The 21,151-nt window shown below is 44.4% G+C and overlaps 1 protein-coding gene across 1 annotated transcript; it reads right to left on the bottom strand.

Moving 5' to 3' along the window:
- Window positions 1-110: 110 nt before the first annotated feature.
- On the bottom strand, window positions 111-21,146 carry LOC140721094 (NACHT, LRR and PYD domains-containing protein 3-like). The gene is made up of 8 exons (XM_073035959.1): window positions 21,107-21,146; window positions 20,472-20,638; window positions 15,658-15,829; window positions 15,479-15,544; window positions 8,184-9,922; window positions 731-817; window positions 404-575; window positions 111-248 (listed from the first exon to the last, which is right to left on the bottom strand). Exons 1-5 carry the CDS (start codon window positions 21,144-21,146, stop codon window positions 8,313-8,315), a joined length of 2,055 nt encoding a protein of 684 aa, XP_072892060.1. The 3' UTR covers window positions 111-248; window positions 404-575; window positions 731-817; window positions 8,184-8,312.
- Between the last annotated feature and the right edge of the window lie 5 nt (window positions 21,147-21,151).

Below are 21,151 nucleotides of genomic sequence, written 5' to 3'. Positions count from 1 at the left end.
ACAATCACGGACAAATATCACCAGAAAATCCGCGGATCCGCTGATATTTTATCACATTGAACATCAACACAAACACTCACCGGATCAGCTCCGGACTCGGGAGGGTCAGTATGAGGCGGCGGAGTGCGGGGACAGATCGGTCCGTAAGCGAGGTTTGTTCCCAGATTCATCCACGTAGTGATGGGTTTGTACTGAGAGCGGAGACGAGATCCTCAGCACCAGAATCTGTGAGACCGACATCCCTCAGCCTGGAGATGAGAGAGAGTGAGGGTGAAGGACACAGAGAGACAGGAGACAGTACAAATCCCCAGTGTTTATCAGTAACACAATTACTGATCACATTAATATTCAGTGTCAGACACCCAGTGACTGTAAACACAATCTCCCACAGTCTGGTACTTACCACAGTTTCTGTATTTTACACTCCGGGTTCCTCAGAGCCGCAGACACCAGTTTCACTCCTGAATCTCCCAGTTTATTATGACTCAGGTCCAGCTCCATCAGTGATAGGTTTGTACTGAGAGCGAGGAGCGAGATCCTTGGCAGCAGGATATGTGAGACCGACATTGTCCAACCTGGAAATGAGAGAGAGTGAGGGTGAAGGACACAGAGAGACAGGGGACGGGATAAATCCCCAGTGTTTAGCAGTAACACAATTACTGATCACATTAATGTTCAGTGTCAGACACCCAGTGACTGTAAACACAATCTCCCACAGTCTGGTACTTACCCCAGTTTCTGTATTTTACACTCCGGGTGCCTCAGAGCCGCAGACACCAGTTTCACTCTTGAATCTCCCAAGTCATTCAGCCCAAGTCTAAACACAAACAGACAATTTGATGAACAAAGTGATTCAAAACCGTGGGTCTGAGGGAATTTATCTCAATCGGATATTTCAGGAAACATTAAACCCTTCAGTAAATCACTGATCGGAGTTCCCATTACTGTCAATGTCCCTCACTGTCCAGCTCCAGGGTATTCACCGAATGTCAGTAATTTCATCTGTCAGTGTGACCCTGTAAACTCCACATATTCTGTCCCATTCCCCGATGGTTAGAAAAGTGTTCCTGATGTGAGAGGGGCAGACGGAGCTTGGTTGAATTGGAGAAAGTTCCTCAGTGAAGAAGATTTGTGAATGCTGAAATGTCAATGGGATACCGTGAAAGAGACCCAACCATGCCAAAGGGAAGTGAGATCCCACAGGAGGATGTGGGATGGGGAAAAGAGAGGCCAAAGGAATGGGAATAGGGAAGAGAGATCCCACCAGAGGAAGTGGGATTGAGAGGAGAGCCCACAGCAGGAAGAGCATGGGGAAGAGAGATCATACAGGAGGAAGTGGGATGAGTAGTAGATATCCCACAGGAGGAAGGGGGATGGGGAACAGAGATCCTACAGGAGGAAGGGGAATATAGAAGAGATATCCCACAGGAGGTAGGGGGATGGGGAAAGGGAAAGGGAAAGGGAGGCAGCATTAAGAAGAGGGACGCCTCACGTCTTAATAAGCTGGTAAGGAAGGGCGGGTGTAACATCGGTAGCAGAGCGAAGGGTGCTGAGTAGGCTAGGGTCAATCATGGAAAACCCTGAACATCCTCTACATAGCACCATCCAGAGACAGAGAAGCAGTTTCAGCGACAGGTTGCTATCGATGCAATGCTCCTCAGACAGGATGAAGAGATCACTACTCCCCAATGCCATTCGGCTTTACAATTCAACCGCCAGAGTAGGATATGTTAAAGTGCCGGGGTCAGGACTGAGCTTAAGTTACCAGTCAATGTATTTAAATAGTTAAGTATTGTATGTAATAAGCTTTGCTACAATAAGTGTATGGGGCATTGGAAAATTGTTGAATTTCCCCATGGGGATGAATAAAGTATCTATCCATCTATCTATCTATCTATCTATCTATCTATCTATCTATCTATCTATCTATCTATCTATCTATCTATCTATCTATCTATCTATCAAAGGAGTAAGGGGTATGGGGAAGAGAGTTCCCACAGGAGGAAGAGAGATACCACAGGAGGAAGGTGTATTAGGACAGAGAGCCCAGAGGATGAAAGGGGGATGGGAAAGAGAGATCTCACAGGTGGATTGCTACCCGTGCTAGTGAGGCTAGAAATAGGAAGATAATGCAGTTAAATACGTGGGTGATTAGATGGTGCATGAGGGAGGGGTTCATGTTTCTGGACAATTGGGCTTTGTTCCAGGGGAGGTGGGACCTGTTCCGATGGGACGGTTTGCACCTGAACTGGAGGGGGACTAACATCCTTGCCGATAGGTTAGCAAGTTCTGCTCCGGGGGTTTTAAACTAGATTGCAGGGGGAGGGGAACCAGAGTGTTAGAGCAGATAGTGATGCGGAGGAGGATAAAGGTCATGCGAGGACTGCTTGTATAGACAGAAATCAAAGGTCTGTACGTGAGAGAATTGTCTTCAGGTGCATCTATTTCAATGCAAGGAGTACGTAAGGCAGATGAGTTTAGGTCGTGGAATGGCACGTGGGATTACGACATTACTGCTATTAGTGAGACTTGGTTGCAGGAGGGGCAGACTGGTAACTTCATGTTCCGGGGTTCCGTTGTTTCAGACGTGACAGGGAGAGGGAGGAAAGGGGGAGGAGTGGCATTACCAGTCAGGGAGAATATCACAGCTGTGCGTAACCCTGTTCATCGATGCAATGCTCCTCAGACAGGATGAAGAGATCACTACTCCCCAATGCCATTCGGCTTTACAATTCAACCGCCAGGGGTAAGATATGTTAAAGTGCCGGGGTTAGGACTGAGCTTAAGTTACCATTCAATGTATTTAAATAGTTAAGTATTGTATGTAATTAGCTTTGCTACAATAAATGTATGGGACATCGGAAAAAATGTTGAATTTCCCCATGGGGATGAATAAAGTATCTATCTATCTATCTATCTATCTATCTATCTCTATCTATCTATCTATCTATCTATCTATCTATCTATCTATCTATCTAGACTGGACAGCCCGGAAGGCTTGCCTACAGAGGCCATATGGGTGGAGCTGAGGAACGGGAAAGGTGTGACCACACGAATAGGGTTGTATTATAGACCGCCCCAATAGTGAGAGAGAATCGGAGGAGCAAATCTGTAGAGAGGTAGCAGACCAATGTAAGAAACAGAAATTTGTAATCGTAGGGGATTTTAACTTTCCACATATTGACGGGGTCTCCCACTCTGTGGAAGGGTTAGATATTGACGGGGTCTCCCACTCTGTGGAAGGGTTAGATGGCATGGAGTTTGTCAAATGTGTTCAGGAAAGTTTTCTATATCAATATATTGAGTTACCAACGAGAGAGGGTACAGTACCTGATCTCCTATTAGGGAACCAGACAGGTCAGGTTGCAGAAGTCTGTGCAGGCAAATATTTCGGGTCCAGTGACCATCATGTCATTAGTTTCAAGTTAATTATGAATAAGTATAGGTCTGGTCTTCGAGTTTAGATTCTAAATTGGAGAAGGGACAGTTTTGCAGCAATGAGAAAGGTTCTAGGAAGAGTGGACTGGGATAAGCTGTTTTCTGGCGAGGATATTTTCAGGAAGTGGAACAGACAGACAAACAGACAGACATACTTTATTGATCCCGAGGGAAATAGGGTTTCGTCACAGCTGCACCAACCAAGAATAGTGAAGAAATATTGCAATATAAAACCATAAATAATTAAATATAATGAATTAATCATGCCAAGTGGAAATAAGTCCAGGACCAGCCTATTGGCTCACGGTGTCTGACACTCCGAGGGAGGAGTTATTAAGTTTGATGGCCACAGGCAGGAATGACTTCCTATAACGCTCAGTGTTACATCTCGGTTGAATGAGTCTCTGGCTGAATGTACTACTGTGCCTATCCAGTACATTATAGAGTGGACAGGAGACATTGTCCAAGATGGCATGCAACTTGGACAGCATCCTCTTTTCAGACACCACTGTCAGAGAGCCCCAGTTCCACCCCCACAACATCACTGGCCTTACAAATGAGTTTGTTGATTCTGTTGGTTTCAGCCTGCTGCCCCAGCACACAACAGCAAACATGATAGCACTGGCCACCACAGACTCGTAGAACACACTAAACATTGTCCGGCAGATGTTAAAGGACCTCATTCTCCTCAGGAAGTAGAGACAGGTCTGACCCTTCTTGTAGATAACCACAGTGTTCTTTGACCAGTCAAGTTTATTGTCAGTTCGTATCCCCAGGTATTTGTAATCTTTCACCATGTTCACACTGACCCCTTGAATGGAACCGGGGTCACCGGTGCCTTAGCCCTCCAGAGGTCCACCACCAGCTCATTAGTCTTTTTCCACATTAAGCTGCAGATGATTCTGCTCACACCATGCGACAAAGTTTCCCACCGTAGTAGCCCTGTATGCAGCCTCATCCTGAACGCCTTCAAGGGTGAAATTTGAGTGTTCAGAGTTTGCATGTTCCTGCCAGGATTAGAGGCAAAGTTAACAGGCATAGGGAACCTTGGTTTTCAGGGATATTGGTGATCTGTTTAAGTAGGTGTTTAGCAGGTACAGGCAACAAGGAATAACTGAGGTACTTGAACAGTACAGAAAATGTAAGGGAATACTAAAGAAGGAAATCAGGAAGGCAAAAAGACATGAGGTTGTGTTGGCAGATAATGTGAAGGTAAACCGAAGGGTTTCTACAAGTATATTGAGAGTAAAAGGATTGTAAAAGGACAAAATTGGTCCTCGAGAAGATAAGAGTTGCTGTCTATGTGTGGAGCCTCACGAGTTGGGGGAGATCTTAAACAGGTTTTTTTGCATCCGTGTTTCCTCAGGAAACTGGCATAGGCGGATATGGACTTAAGGCAAACATACAGTAGTGTCATGGAACATATAGAGATTAAAGAGGAGGAGGTGATTGCTGTCTTACAGTGAATAAAGTTAGATAAATCCCCCGGGCTTGACATGATATTTTCTCGGACCTTGAGAGAGACTAATGTAGAAATTGCAGTCGCCCTGGCAGAAATATTTAAAATGTCCTTAGCCACGGGTGTGGTGCCGGAGGATTGGAGGTAGCTCATGTTGTTCCGTTGTTTAAAAAAGGCTCCAAAAGTACACCAGTTAATTACAGGCTGGTGAACCAGACATCAGTAGTAGGTAAATTATTGGAAGGTGTTCTGAGCGATCGGATATACAAGGATTTTGACACCCAAGGCTTGATTAAAGATAGTCAGCATGGCTTTGTGCGTGGCAGAATATGTTTAACAAATCTTGTTAGAGTTTTTCGAGGAGGTTACTGTCATGGGGGGGGGGGGGCGCGTTGGAGTGGACACCCAGAACTACCAGGAACAGGGCTAGGCGTGAAAAGGAAGCAAGGGAAGTGAGGAAGAAAAGACGCAGGAAATGACACAGGCCCTGGACGAGACAAGGATTTCCGGGCCTGGGCTAGGTCTTGATAAGGATAGCAGACCAGGACTTGGAACTGGGAACTAGTTCGACTCCGAGGCAGTGACTACAGAAGGACCCAGAACCTGGGTCTTGACTCGGGCTCGGACTCCAGAAACCGGCGAGGACAAGACGTGGCTACAGGACGACGAGAGGAAACAGGACTGGACGTGAGACTTCTGGACGGGACAAGGGAACCCCAGCAAAGGACGAGGAAATCCCAGCACCGAGCTGGGGAATGTGCTCCAGTGCTGGGCGAGGCACATGGTCATGCCGAGAACACAGAGCCTTAGTCAAGGGAGAACAGGAACACAGATCACTTGGTCAAGGAAGAGACAGGAACATGGAACACCGAGCGGGGACAGCTCCTTGGATACAGGACGTAGGGCCGGGACCCATTACACGGAACACAGAGCCGGGACCTCTTATTGGATACAGGACGTAGGGACGGATCTCAGGACACAGAACGCTGAACATGACGAGACCGTTCCTAACGCTTGGTACCAAGCCAAGGCGTAGACATGGAGAGGTAAAAAGGCCAGCGAAGGCATCGACACGGACAGACAGTTCCAAACAGGGCGAGGATCCAGACACAGGCAAGGCTCCAGGCAGAGGCGAGGCGAGGCAAGACTCCAGGTAGAGGCAGGGCGAGGCAAGGAGAGAGGATTTACTAGGATGTTGCTGGGTCTTCAGGAGTTGAGTTACAAGGAAAGATTGAACAGGTTAGGACTTTATTCCTTGGAGCGTAGAAGAATGACGGGAGATTTGATAGTGGTTTACAAAATTATGAGGGTATAGACAGGGTAAATGTGAATAGGCTCTTTCCACATAGATTAGGAGAGATAAATGCGAGAGGACATGGCTTCAAGGAGAAAGGGGAAAGGTTTGGGGGAGCATTAGGAGGGACCTCACTCAGGGAGTGGTGAGAGTGTTGAACGGGCTGTCATCTGACGTGGCAAGTGCAGGCGCACTTATGTTTTAAGAATAAATTGGATATATACATGGATGGGAGAGGTCTGGAGGGCTATGGACTGGATGCAGGTCAATGGGACTAGCTGAAAAAAGTTACAGCACAGAGCAGAAGGGCTGACTGACTTGTTTTCTGTGCTGTAGTGTTCTATGATTTTATGATTCTATGAAAGGATATGTGGAGGAGAGTTCCCACAGGTGTAAGGGGGATGTGGAAGAGAGATCTCAAAGGAGGAAGGGAGATGGGGAAGCGAGATCTCACAGGAGGAAAGGGGATGGGGAGAGAGAGAGAGAGAGAGAGAGAGAGAGAGAGAGAGAGAGAGAGAGAGAGGAGGAGAGAGAGAGAGAGAGAGAGAGAGAGAGAGAGGAGAGAGAGAGAGAGGAGAGAGAGGATGAGAGAGAGAGAGAGAGAGAGAGAGAGAGAGAGAGAGAGAGAGAGAGAGAGAGAGAGAGAGAGAGAGAGAGAGAGAGAGAGGAGAGAGAGAGAGAGAGAGAGAGAGAGAGAGAGAGAGAGAGAGAGAAATTAAACATGATGAAGGGGGAAGGGATTGAGAGATCGGCCTGGAGAAAGAGGGATGTGGAAGAGAGATCCCACAGGAGGATGTGAGAATGGGAAGAGAAATTCCACAGGAGGATGGGGCATGACAAAGAGAGATCCGACGGGAGGAAGTCGATTGGGGAGTAAGATCCCACAGGAGGATAGGGGATGGGGAAGAGGGTCCAACAACAGGAAGTGATGGGGAAGAGAAATCCCATAGAAGGAAGGGGGATGGGAAGAAGGATCTCACAGGAGGAACGGGGTTGGGGAAGAGAGATCCCACCGGAGGAAGGGGATGGGTAAGAGAAATTCCACAGGAGGATGTGGCATGCCAAAGAGAGATCCGACAGGAGGAAGTCGATGGGGGACAGTGATCCCACAGGAGGAAAGAGGATGGGGAAGAGAGATCCATCAGCAGGAAGAGATGAGGAGGATAAATCCTATAGAAGGAAGGGGGATGGGGAAGAGGGATCCCACAGGAAATGGCGGGTATGGGAATAGAGGCCCGAAAGGAGGAAGGGCGATTGGGAAGAGAGGCCCGAAAGGAGGAAGGGCGATTGGGAAGAGAGATTCCACAGGAAGCGGGGAGATGTGAAAATGATATCCCACAGGAGGATGAGGAAAGAGTAATAGAGAGCCCACAGGAGGAATGGGGATGCGGACGAGATTCCAAATAATAGAAGGTGGATTGGGATGAGAGGTCCCACAGGAGGATTCCAAGGGTAAATGATAATCCTACAAGACGAGAGGATGCAGAAATTTTTTTGTACGTGTGTGTTAACAGAGCCCCACAGGAGATGCGCCCTCGCTCTTTGATCACGGGGATTGGCAGTGGGAGGACAATCTCACAATGGTATTTCTTTTCTTCTCACTGGGACAGTCTGCTGACGGTCTCTTGTCCCTCACCGGGAAGGGGGTGTGAATCTCTGACTCACTGCTGCAGTCAGTGTCGGTCTGGGTGTCAGTAACAGTGAGAAGGAAAGTTGTCAATGGACGTGTCACAGGCAGCGAGAAACAAGGCCATTCCTGTGATTTACTACCATTAAACCAATGGCCGTTGTTCACTGATCTGATGAAGTCTCCAACATCCCTTCACAAGGAACCACAGAACCCTCCCGTCCTTGGGGAATTACTGACAGATACACTAGAATTTTTCACAATTCTTCACCATCTGATTACTACAGTTTCACCCAAATCCCTTTACATAGAAACAACACTATGGAACAGTTTCACAGTTCAGAGTGAGAGATAAATCAAGTTACCTCAACTCCTGGCACTTGTGCAGCCCGGGTCCCAGCCGTTGGATTCCTTCGCACTGAATGTGGCAGTCCCACAGGTCGAGGTGTTTTATTGTATCACAGAGTCCGATGACATGAGACAGGACCGCGCAGTCAATCGGGGGTCAGTGTCATTCCACTGAATGAAAGATTTTCCACAGATCCCAGTGCGGCCTGAGCCAGTCCACGATTCTGTGACTCAAACAGGTAGTGCAATGTGTTCAGGAGGCGCCTTTTACCAAATCCACTCCATGTGTTTCCACTCTGGCGTTTAACCTCCTCCTTCACCCAGTCAATCACCCGGCAGGTTGTTTCATGAGGAAATGGACCCAGAAGTTCCTCCAGGCCCCGAGCAGTCATTGGGGAGGAGAGACCAGCAACAAAACGGAGAAATACCTCAAATCGCCCATCTGTCGTGCTGTGGGCTTCAGTGAGGAATTTCAGGATATCCCCGGGATGTGGATTCAGGAATTGTGCGACTGCAGCTGCAAACTCTTGGATGGTGAGGTGTGGGAATGTGTACACCACGCTCCGGGCAGAATCCTCTCTCTCCAAAAGCTCCACCAGGAACCCGGACAGGAACTGGGAAGGCTGCAGATTGTACTTGATCAAATTTCCATCTGTAAACACAATCTTCCTCTCGGAAACTCCTCTGAAGGCCATCTGACCAACCCTGAGTAACACATCACGGGGGTTCTCAATCTCACGGCCGTGGTTTTTCAGGATGTTGTAAATATAGTAGGAGTACAGTTGGGTGATGGTCTTGGGAACTCGCTGCGGGTCCCTGACTCTTTGTGTGAAGAAGGGGCCCAGTGCCAGAGCGAGGATCCAGCAGTAGGAGGGGTTGTAGCTCATGGTGTACAGGATATCGTTCTCCTTCACATGTTTGAAAACAGCTTCCGCCACCGTCTGATCTTCAAAATGTCTGATGAAATATTCCTTCCTTTCCTCACCAACAAATCCCAGGATTTCAGCCCAGACACTGATCTTTGCCTTTTTCAGTAAATGTAACGCAGTGGGGCGGGTGGTCACCAGCACTGAACACCCTGGGAGCAGCTTGTGCTGGATTAAACTGTACACAATGTCAGACACCGTGCACTTGAATTCAGGATCTGTGCATGTGTACTGAGGTTCTGTGTCTCCCCGACTGTCAGCAAAATCAATTTTGTCATTGAATTCGTCCAAACCATCAAATATGAACAGCAAACCCTCTGGGTTCTTCCAGACCTCTCTCAGGAATTTCCCAAAGTAAGGATACTGATCCAGAATCAGTTCCCTCAGGTTTATTCTGCAGTTAATGTTGTTTAAATCCCGGAATTTGAAACTGAATACAAACTGGAACTGTTGGTGTATTTTCCCTGTGGCCCAGTCATAAACAATCTTTTGTACCATTGTTGTTTTCCCGATCCCCGGGACTCCAGCCACTGCTGCTGAATTCTCAGATTTGGATTTACTCTGGGAAAAGCAGCTCTGGAACAACTGATCAGTCCGGATTTTTTCCAGCTCTTGGCGGAGATGTTTCTCTGTCCACTCCTCGTGGTCTCTGCCTCTTGCCAGCAGTTCATGTTCCACCAGTGTCCGATCTCGAACAGTAGAAATGACCGTGAGCTCAGCGTATCGATCAACCAGCTGGAAAACCTTCACCTTCTCCCTCATCAGGATCGTGTTCACTCTCAGTGTTTCAGTTTGTACCCGCAGAGTCTCCTTGTGTTTCTTTTGAACATCTTCCATGGAAACAGAGAACATTGTCAAAATGTTAAATGGCTCAACTGACAAAGAATTTCATAACTGCATTTCAGCATTGAGTGTTTGAGATTACATGAATGAATTCCGTGCTTTCATGGATATTAGGAGAGAAAGTAAAATTCACAGACTCTGGAACTGAGAGCAAGGGATGTCCCAGAAAATGTCCAGTCCTCATATTCTGATAGTAATTAATTTTGAAGAACATTCCCTGATATCCTATCGTAATCCTGACTGCACTTCCGTTACAACAACAGTTGTCTATATCTAAAAGACAGACAGACATACTTTATTGATTCCGAGGGAAATTGGGTTTCGTTACAGCTGTACCAACCAAGAATAGTGAAGAAATATTGCAATATAAAACCATAAATAATTAAATAATAATAAGTTAATCATGTGTTAATCAAGTGGAATTAAGTCCAGGACCAGCCTATTGGCTCAGAGTATCTGACAATCCGAGGGAGGAGTTGTAAAGTTTGATGGCCATAAGTAGGAATGACTTCCTATGCTGCTCAGTGTTACATCTCAGTGGAATGAGTCTCTGGCTAAATGTACTCCTGTGCCTAACCAGTACATTATGGCGTGGATTGGAGTCATTGTCGAAGATGGCATGCAACTTGGACAGCTTCCTATATTCAGACACCACCGTCAGAAAGTCCAGTTCCACCCCCACAACATCACTGGCCTTACGAATGAGTTTGTTGATTCTGTTGGTGTCTGCTACCCTCAGCCTGCTGTCCCAGCACACAACAGCAAACCTGATAGCACTGGCCACCAGGGACTCGTATGACATCCTCAGCATCGTCTGGCAGATGTTAAAGGACCTCATTCTTCTCAGGAAATAGAGATGGCTCTGAACCTTCTTCTAGACAGCCTCAGTGTTCTTTGACCAGTCTAGTTTATTGGCAATTCATATCCCCAGGTATTTGTAATCGTCCACCAGGTTCACACTGAACCCTTGGATCGAAACAGGGGTCACCGGTACCTTAGACATCCTCAGGTCCACCACCAGCTCTTTAGTCTTTTTCACATTAAGCTGCAGATGATTCTGCTCACACCATGTGACAAAGTTTCCCACCGTAGCCCTGTACTCAGCCTCAGCTCTCTTGCTGATGCATCCAACTATGGCAGAGTCATCAGAAAACTTCTGACGATGGCAAGACACTGTGTTATAGTTGAAGTCCGAGGTGTAGATTGTGAAGAGAAAGGGAGACAGGACAGTCCTCTGTGGAGCCCCAGTGCTGCTGACCATTGTGCCTGACACACAGTGTTACAAGCACAGGTACTGAAAAGCATTGTTTGCATCATTAGCAGATGATGAACACAAAGGAGCTGCAGAGGCCGATACAACGTGGCACCAGAAGTGTCACGGGAGTTGCCAGACCACGTTCAATGCAACCTAAGACCGCCCTAGGGGCTCCAGTTCCAGATTTTTTCTTATTGGGTTTACTCCCAAAGTCTTCGCCATGAGGGGTACAGTTACTATGAAGGGGTACAGCGTGAGATCACTGTTTTCCTTCTTCTAGATGAGCTGCCAATCACAGCCGACGAGCCCCAACTGCCCGAAATGATTGGTTGTCAGGTGGCCGTAACTCGCATTTGCCCTTTCTCCTATCGGAAGAAACGCCTCTGCCAAGCTTAGTAGCTAAGTCACATATGAAGGCCAGAAGCTGGACCTGAATGTCAGAGGCAATTAGAGTCGTACGCCACTGGGAGCATTTAATAGGTCGTGAGAGTGCATCACATCGGTGCAATAAGGTCCTACAAATAATATCAGAATAGAATAGTGCAGGGAAACAGTGTTGCAGTTGCTGAGAAAATGCAGTGCAGGAAGACAGTAAGGTACAAGGCCGAAGGATCAATGGCAGGTCAGAATTTTTTTGTTGTTTTTGAACTATACTCCTGAACTGTCGAATTCAACACTTAAAATGACATTACTGCACAAAATTCTGAGGCAGATACATATAACTAAGAGAGACCAAAATTTCTGCAAGTACTGTGCAAGGGATGTAGACTCTGGTAGTTACTTTAAGCACCAGCGTAAAACTTTTTAAAAATTTGAATCTTTCTTATAATTGATAATATTTTGTCTTTTATTTTCTAGTTTGCACTTTATCCCATTGTAACGCAGTTTGAACGACATCATCCCGATGAAAAAATGTTTTATAAGTAACTTAGTATTACTTTTTATTTTTTCTTAACTCAAACTGGAAAATCCAGAGGTAGGGACATATCCAAGCACACTAATTTCTCAATTGATAGGTAATTTCAGATTACTCTCGTGGCATATACTATCGTGACTTTTGGAAGATTTACATAAGCATTGCTGTGTGGAGCTAATTCTGTAATATTATCGTGTACTGCTTTTTGGAAGATACCAGTTCTCGATAGTAATATCCGGACAATGTGTACCGTGTTCATGTTTCACAGACTTTCAATTTCCTCTTTTAATTCAGCATATTTCTAAAGTTTTTCATTAATTGATTTCTGTATGTTATGTATGTTTGTGCTAGTTTATCCTGTACAATTATAGCCGGATAATTATTATGAATTGTCCTATCTGTAATAATGGATCGGTCACGGTTGGATTTGTCGGACTCTAACTCAGAAAGTGGAGTATGCTTGTATTTATAGTGAGGGATGGTGTCTTTCATGAGTTGTAGTTTAAGCAAAATTTTTGTTAAAGTTGTCTAGCACTTCATCGTGCAGTAATCAGATTGAGGTAAACTACTGCAGGATCCTGTAATGTGTTCAATTGTTTCTGACTTCTCTTGTAATTTTCACCATTTATCCTTTTGAACCTGTTGGCCTTTATTCTGTATTATTGATAACTAGATGTGTTAACCACCTGGTCCTGTATTACTATAATGATCCCTTCTGATTCTGTTAAGAGGTCTCCAACTCTGAGCCAGGCGCTCAACGCTTCCTTGTCGACATCTGGTGCGCTCAGATCGTGAGGATGTCTTCCGTGGGGAGTCAGACTCTTCCACTCTTCCAAGGTTAACATTCTTCTATTATGATCGTTTCTTCATTTTTATGGGTTATGCTTTCATTTCTGTTCAGTGATGTGTACCCCTGATCAGAATTGCATATGCTTGTACGGAGTGCTGAATCCTGCTTGCATTGTTGAAAATATATCGTTACAGCTAATTGTGGATTTCAGAAAGGGTAAGATGAGCGAACACAATACACCAGTCCTCACAGGTGGATCTGAAGTGGAGAGTTTGGGCAATTTCACATTACTGGGTATCAATATCTCCAAGTATCTGACCTGGATCTAATATATGGATCCAGCTACAAAAAAAGTGGCTATATTTCATCAGGAGTTTCAAAAATCACTCGAATATTTCTACAGGTGTAACTTGCAGAGCATTGTAACTGGCTGCATCACCGTCTGGTTCATGGGGACTACTGTACAGGATCGGAGTAAGGCGCACACTCAACGATTCAGGAACAACTTCTCCTCTGTCATCCAGTTTACGAATGGACATTGAACCCATCCATAGTGACTCACTAATTTTTTTTATTTCTATTTCTGCACAAGTTATTTAATTTCCTATTTTATAGAATCACACAGACATGCATAGCTATACATGTTTTTTTCTGGAAATTAGTTCCATTATTTGAATTAATTGTTTTAGCTTTACTGATGCAAGACCAACTAATTTCCAAACATCCATGTATAGCTGTGGCAAAGTATAAATAGTTTGTTTTCTTTTTCCGAATTGAGAGCTGATTTTTTTTCTGTTTCTGGAAATTCAAGATTAGATTTAACGCCAGACAAAACCATAGTGGGTGTAATGTGTCACTCTGGACAATGTCTCTATTTATTTTGGTAACAGTGGTTGTTCCGTTGTGGTTGTTAATTGGGCGTTTATTGTACTTCATTAGATGTTGTAGAAATTTCACAAGTATTGGATGGAATCTGTTAACCATGTGAGAGACAGAATCTAATGATTTTTGATAGACAATATAACATCCAACGATTTCTGCTCTCCCCAGTGCTCGATAGATACATAATCTATTATCAGTTGTTCTTTAAATCGGTTCATACCCAAACTGTATTCTTACTGCTCTTCTGTATGTCTACTGTGGTTACCTAAGTGAGTGGTAATTAGTTACGAGATACACGATGTTACAATTTTATATATAAAATTATCTTAGTATTATTAAGAGTCAATAATAACATAGTAGGCGACCATTCAATGGTCTTATAACTGCAGAATTAAAGATGTCCTTGAGGGTGGTGGTACATACATTCAGCCTTTTATATCTTCTGCCCCATGGGAGTATGAAAGAGAGAGTATTTGAGGAAGGTTGGATTCAGCAGCGAGACTTTGGGCGGTGGAAGTGGAATCTTGCTAACCTGATTGAGTTCTTCCAGGAGGTGACAAAGGTGCTGAATGAAGTTACACATGGATATTGTCTGCTTGGATATTAGTTGGGTGTTTGACAAGATCCGACATGGGAGGCTCATACAGAAAATTAACATGCTTGAGAACTGTGTGAATTGTCCTGGCTGCCGGGGACCCACACTGGGAGAAATTTCTTCCGCTGGCGGGTGATGAATCTGTGAAATTATTGTCATAGACAGCTGAGGAAGACAAGTAATTGGGTATATTTAAAATTCAGGTCGATATGTTCCTGATTAGGAAAAGCATCAACGATTTCTGGGAGAAGGCAGAATAATGGGGTTGAGAGGATTTTCAGAGCAAATTCACTGAGCCGAATGGCTTAATTTTACTCCTAAGTCTTATGGCTTTAGGGAGCATCTGGAGTATTGTATTCAGTTCTGATTGTCCAGCTCTTGGAAGGATTGGAGAGGGTGCAGAACAGGTTCATCAGGATGTTGCCTGGATTCGGTGGCATGTGCTACAAGTAGAGGTTTGATAAACTTTGTTTACTCTGGTGGTAGAATAGAGATCTGACAGAGGTGTTCAAGTTGGGGAGATAACAGTTTAGGTCGTCAGCCTTTATTTTGTTAGTTTATTTTTACATAAGACTGGTGTCTAATACCAGAGTGCCTTTGATTAAGGTGAGATGGAGTAAACACACACCAATTGTCGGTAGGTTTTTTTCCCACAGAGTTGTGGGTGCCTGGAATTTACTGCTTGGGTCATGTCAGAGGCAACTATGCTATAGATGCTCCTAGATATACATGACTGTGCGGGAAATGCAAGGATATGCTTAAGAATATACGAAAGGATACTAAAGTATTTCTGTTCTTTCCCAGATATATAAAGAATAAAAATAAAAGATATCGGACCACTGAAAAATGATGTTGTCGATGCAGTAACAGGTGAAAAGGAAATGCCAGACAACTCTGTGGAAGTCAATAGCGGATTGTACTTCTTCCTATAGATGCTGCCTGGCCTACTGCGTTCCATCAGCATTATGTGTGTGTTGCTTCAATTTCCAGCATCTGCAGATTTCAGATTTCAGCGAATGATTGCTGGTGAATTTTGATTCCCAGGTTTTGCAAGTCCCAGACTAACATTTAAGATGTGGTTTGAACTGTGCATTTCATTACTCACCTATCAGTTGAGTGGGTAACTCTGATAACCCTTGGGCAATGTTCATGTATTCCTGTGGATCAGGACCTGTTTAAATATATTTTAAAAAAAACATCCATGGAAACAGAGCTAAAGTAATCAATACAACTAAAATGTTTATTTCAATGTGCCTTTGTGTTCAGTGTGTGGTTTTAACATACCAAGCTCCTGTATTTCCCTCAGTATTCTGTCCAGCTTCGGTAACTCAGTCCTCCACATCACAAAGGATTCCCACATCGCCCTCCGGGCCCGGGAACCTTTGCCCATCACCAAACTGAGGAAGAGTGTGGAACTCTCTGTCCGGTTTCCCTTCTCTGTCAGTTCAGTGACCTTCTATAAAAGGAAACAATGAAAGCTGAAAGTTCTGAAGATAGATGAGTCAGTTCAGTTCAGTTCAATTTTTTGCCATTTAGAAACCACAAATGCAATGTAGTTAAAAAATGAGACAACGTTCCTCCAGAATGATATCACAAAAGCACACGACAAAAAAGACGACACCAGAAAATCCACATAACGTTTGGTAATCCCCAATCGTGCTACCATTTTAGCCCATTCTCCGGAAAGGAGCTCCAAACCCAACAGACAAGACTACCCAGACATACCAAGTCAAGAGACCAACTCTACCACCCAACAAACAAAAAAACTAAAGCTACAAGACCCGATAAACTGCACCCGATTGCTTCTGAAAGAGGAGACTGAAGAGATTGTGGAGACATTAGTAATAATCTCTCAAGAATCACTAGATTATGGAATGGTTCCGGAGGACCGAGCATTTTAACCTGATCAGCGTTTGGGAAGATGTCAGCAGTCGATAACTGAGGATAAGGTTTCTGAGGTATTTGGATGCACATGGTTAAAAAAAAGGCCAAAATCCATGGAAGGGAATCTTGCCTGACCGACCGGTCGGAATCTTTTGAGAGAACAGCATGCTGGGTCGACAACAGCGAGTCAGTGCAAGTTGTTTACTTGGACTTCCTGAGGACTTTTGACCAGATACCGCACATGACGCCGTTTCACAAGACCAGGGCCAACAGTAGGACAAGAAAGACACTAGCATGGATAGAGGATCCATGTTTTCTCCAGATTTTGTCTGACTGTCAGGAAGCACAGAATGGGATCAAATAGGACTTTTTCTTGTTGGATGTTGGTGACTGGAGGTGTTCTGCAGTGGCTGGTATTGAGAAAGTTTCGTTTTCCGTTATGTCAATCATTTGAAGCTTTATGGTCAAGAATTTGCGCGTTACGAAGATATGGGGAAGGACAGGAAGTGTTGAGGATGCAGGGATTTCACGGGAGGACATGGAGCGATGGAAAATGGACAAATCAGTGGCAATTGGAATGTAGTATAGGGAGGTATTGGCAGAAATAATGAAGACGTAGACTATTTTTGAATCTGGGAGAAAATTCAGAAATCAGAGTTGTAAAGATTCTCTGGAGACCTAGTGCTGGATTCCTTGCAGTTTGAGTCGGTGTTAGGAAAGGCAAAAAACAATGTTAGCATCCATTTCGAGAGGATTAGAATATAAGAACAAGCACTGGCTAGACCGCACTTGCATATTGTGAATGGTTTTAGTCCCCTGATCAGTGAAAATACGTGATGGCATTGTGAAAAATCCAGAGAGGAATCAAAATTGACAGAACCAGTGATATTAAACCTGATTTTGATGAGAATGATTCCTGGATGCGTCTGCGCTGGCTGGAGTGTGGAAGGATGAGGGGGAATCTAATTGTAACCTGTGGAATGTAGAAAGGCATTGAGAGGACGTGGAGATTATGTTTCTAAGTGGGGGAGTCTAGAACCAAATGGAACAGCCTCAGATTAGCTTCAGATAGTCCATGTAGAACAGAGATGAGGAGATTCTTTAGCCGAGGAGTAGTGAATCTGTAGAATTCATTGGAACTGACAGCTGCAGAGACCAGGTCATTGGGTGCATTTAAAACAGAGGGTGGTACCTTCTTGACTAGTCAGGTCAGCAAAGTTCACTGGGAGAAGGCAGGAGAATGCAGTTGAGAGGGATAGTAAATCACCCATGATGTAATGGCGGAGCAGAATTAATGGGCCTGATGGCCTTTTTGTGCTCCGATGCCTTATGGTCTTATGATGTGTAAAGACATCAGAACATTAAGGAACAAACATGAGGAAATCTTCAGATGCTGGAAATTCAAACAACACACACAAAATGCTGGTGGAACACAGCAGTCAGGCAGCATCTATAGGGAGAAGCGCTGTCGATGTTTCGGGCCGAGACCATACATCAGGACTAACTGAAAGGAAAGATACTAAGAGATTTGAAAGTAGGAGGGGGAGGGGGAAATGCGAAATGATAGGAGAAGACCGGAGGGGGTGGGGTGAAAAACATTAAGGAATGTCAGTGCGGCTGTCTTATAAATGGAGATGGTTACTGCCTGGCACTCATACCGTAAAATGGTAATGACTTACTGCATGCAGGCATGGGCTTCATGATTACCTGAGGAATTATGAATTAAACATTGAATAGTCTTCAAGCAACATACACCTCTGATGGAATTAAGGTAACTGAATATGGATGGGCTTAGGACATTGCTCTGAGAAATAAGAGAGGCAGGGTTTAAGGGTCAGGCAGCGTTTAAGGGTTGGCACAACATTGTGGACTGAAGGGCCTGTACTGTGCTGTACTGTTCTATGTTCTATGTCCCGGATTTGAATGATTGATCTCCTAGAACAGTTACCAGTAGGGAATTGGAAATGTTTTCCATAGCACGAATAATGGACAGCAATTATGGAATGAATCAGCATAATTCCCTGACGGTCCACTGCACTGTAAAATAATCCCTCAGTTTCATTGCTACCAGGTCTGAGGAGTTACAGTTGTGAAAGAGATTTAAAGGTTAAAAATTTTAAAATTTAAAGCAGACGTCTCCAGATGATGAATGTATAGATGAGCATCATATTTACAGATTACCCCTCTTGCCTTTGGGTAATGCCTGTCTAATTCATTACAGACAGCGCCAATGAATCCCAACGAGAACAGAATCACTCACGGGTGAAAAGCACTTGATTTTCTAATACCACTCATGGCTGAGTAGGTCAGATCTAGGACCAGACCATCACTGTTTGTGAGCATCAGGGAGAGTGACCTGAAATGGTGTGTCCGTGTCTCTTATTAGTTAGATATTCGGCAAGTTATCAGATTTTTTTTGTTTGCCCCTTCCCTTTCAGAACAACCTGTTCATTTTTGGGATCATGAGATATCAGCCAGTAGGTAGATTCATTTTATATGTTGTGCTTTCTTCTGCCCTTTTAGATCAAACTATTGATGTTTGTGGTCATGAGATATCAGCTTTGTGCGTGATCTTTCACACCTAGTAAATTTCAGAGATTTTCGAGGATGTTACCAGGAAAGTTGATGAAGGCAAGGTTGTGGATATTGTCTACATGGACTTCAGCACGGTATTTGACAAGGTCCCGTAGAGGAGGTTGGTATATAAGATTCAGTTGTTCAGCATTCAAGATAAAGTGGTAAACTGGATTAGATACTAACTTTTTTGGAAGAATCCGGAGAGTCACTATAGACTGTTGCATTTCTGATTGGCGCCTGTAACTCGTGCAGTGTCACGGGGATCGGTGCTGTGCCTGTTGTTGTTTGTCATCTATATCAATGATCTGGATGAAATTATGGTTAACAGCATCAGCAAATTTGCGGATGACACCAACATTGGGAAGGTGCAGTGGAGAAGGATGAAGACTACAAGTGCTTGCAGTGAGGTCTGGACCAACTGGAGAATGGGCTTAAAAGGCGCCGATGCAATTTAATGCAGACAGGTGCAAGATGTTGCACTTTGGATGGGCCAAGCATGGTAGATCATACACAGCGACCGGCAGAACAAAGTGATCTGGGAATACAGGTACATAAGTCATTGAAAGTGGCGGCAAATGTTGATATGCTCTGAAAGAAATTTTCTTAGTGCATTAACCTTCATAAATGAAAATATCGTGTACAGTAGATGGGATATGATGGTGTATAAGGCGTTGGTGAGGCCTAATTTGGATATTATGTGCAGTTCTGCTCAACTATCTGCGGGACAAATGGAAGTAAGTTTGAAAGTGTACAGAAAAAACATTACAAGGATGTTGCCAGGACTGGAAGACCTAAGTTATAAGTAAAGAGTGAACGGGTTAGGACTTTATTCATTGGGATGTGGAAGATTGAGGGGAAATTAGATAGAAGTTTGCACAATTACATGGAGTATGGATAGGATAAGTGCAAGCAGGCATTTTGTACCGAGGTAAACAGGTACTACAAAAAGAAGTTATCAGTAAAGGGTGAAAGGTGAAAAGTTCAAGGGGTACAAAGGTAAAATTTGTTGACTCAGAGGGTGGTGAGAGTGTGAAACTAGCTAGCAGCACAAACGGTACAAACGGTTAGATCCATGATCGATATGGGTATAGAGCACCATGGCACGGTGCAGGTCAATGGATATAGGTAGTTTAAGTAGACTGCAATGGAATAGACGGGCCAAAAGGCCTGTTTCAAGGCCTATGACAAGTCAGCCACACATTGTTTGGGAACTCATGAAGTCAAGACAAGATGTGTTTAGTAGGTTTTCCTCCGTCAAGTACTGCAGTGAAGCCGGTTGGCCCAATTTACAATCTGTCAGTTTAATATTCATCCTGGATTAATGAGATGAGATGAATCTGCCCGATGGCTCAGACAAGATTTGAAATTAGTTTCAGACTGAATGCCTGGTCAAAGTCCAGATCTGCAGCCACTGCTCTTGTTTCACTCTGATAAATACAGCAGGTGTGAGAATTAAAGGTGACACTGAACCTATAGGACCAATTGCTCCTCACCTTAACAGCTGAAACCAGATCTGCGAGAGATAAGTCAGAAATCAATGTCTCCATTCCCATGTAGAACTCATAGAACGTGAAGGAGATAAATTTTGGTCACTATACACTATACAGTTCTGTAACAATTACACACACTACACTCACCTCATTCTCTTCTCTATTGAAATGTCCCTCCTTTGTCAACATCCAACCGAGTCTTTCAACCTTCTCTTCAATTGCTTGTTTGAGTCTGTCTCGATAGAACTTTGTCAGTTGGTACAGTCGATATTCGCCCCCCTCTGCCAGGAGGTCAGAGATTGTGAACTCTGGATCTGTGAATATAATAAGGAAAATGTAGGCTTGAACTCAGATATCCCTCGTCTCCAAAACATGACTTGAACCTGCTCACAGACACAAAAATGGATTAATTCCCCATCTCCAACAATGGCCTTAAAACCGATCCAACAATGTCCTAGTCATTAGGTTAATAGAAGGACCACATTTAATGCAAACCAGTCCATCCCTCATCCCACCCACTCACCTATTTCAGTTTTGGATGGGCAATAAATGTTGGGACTGTCGGTAATATTCGCTTCCTAGCGATACTCTGTCCATCCTGGCGAATACATTTTCCTTGATTCCCATCCCGGAAATACTCTCCTTATCTGGACAGCTGCCTTTCCTCCAATACACATCCTGGAAATCCTCAGAGCAGGTAGTTCATTTCCTGCAGTGGGGTAACGGCTGCCCACTACACCACATGCACCACACCCACACATTCCCCCTCTCATCTGACCAACCATTCAACAAGGCCTCAGCTGTACCCTCCCCCTGCCACATTCTGT

The sequence above is a fragment of the Hemitrygon akajei genome, unplaced genomic scaffold (genome assembly GCF_048418815.1).
Source record: "Hemitrygon akajei unplaced genomic scaffold, sHemAka1.3 Scf000050, whole genome shotgun sequence".
Classification (NCBI taxonomy): Eukaryota; Metazoa; Chordata; class Chondrichthyes; order Myliobatiformes; family Dasyatidae; genus Hemitrygon; species Hemitrygon akajei.
This window is presented reverse-complemented; position numbering and strand designations above follow the sequence as displayed.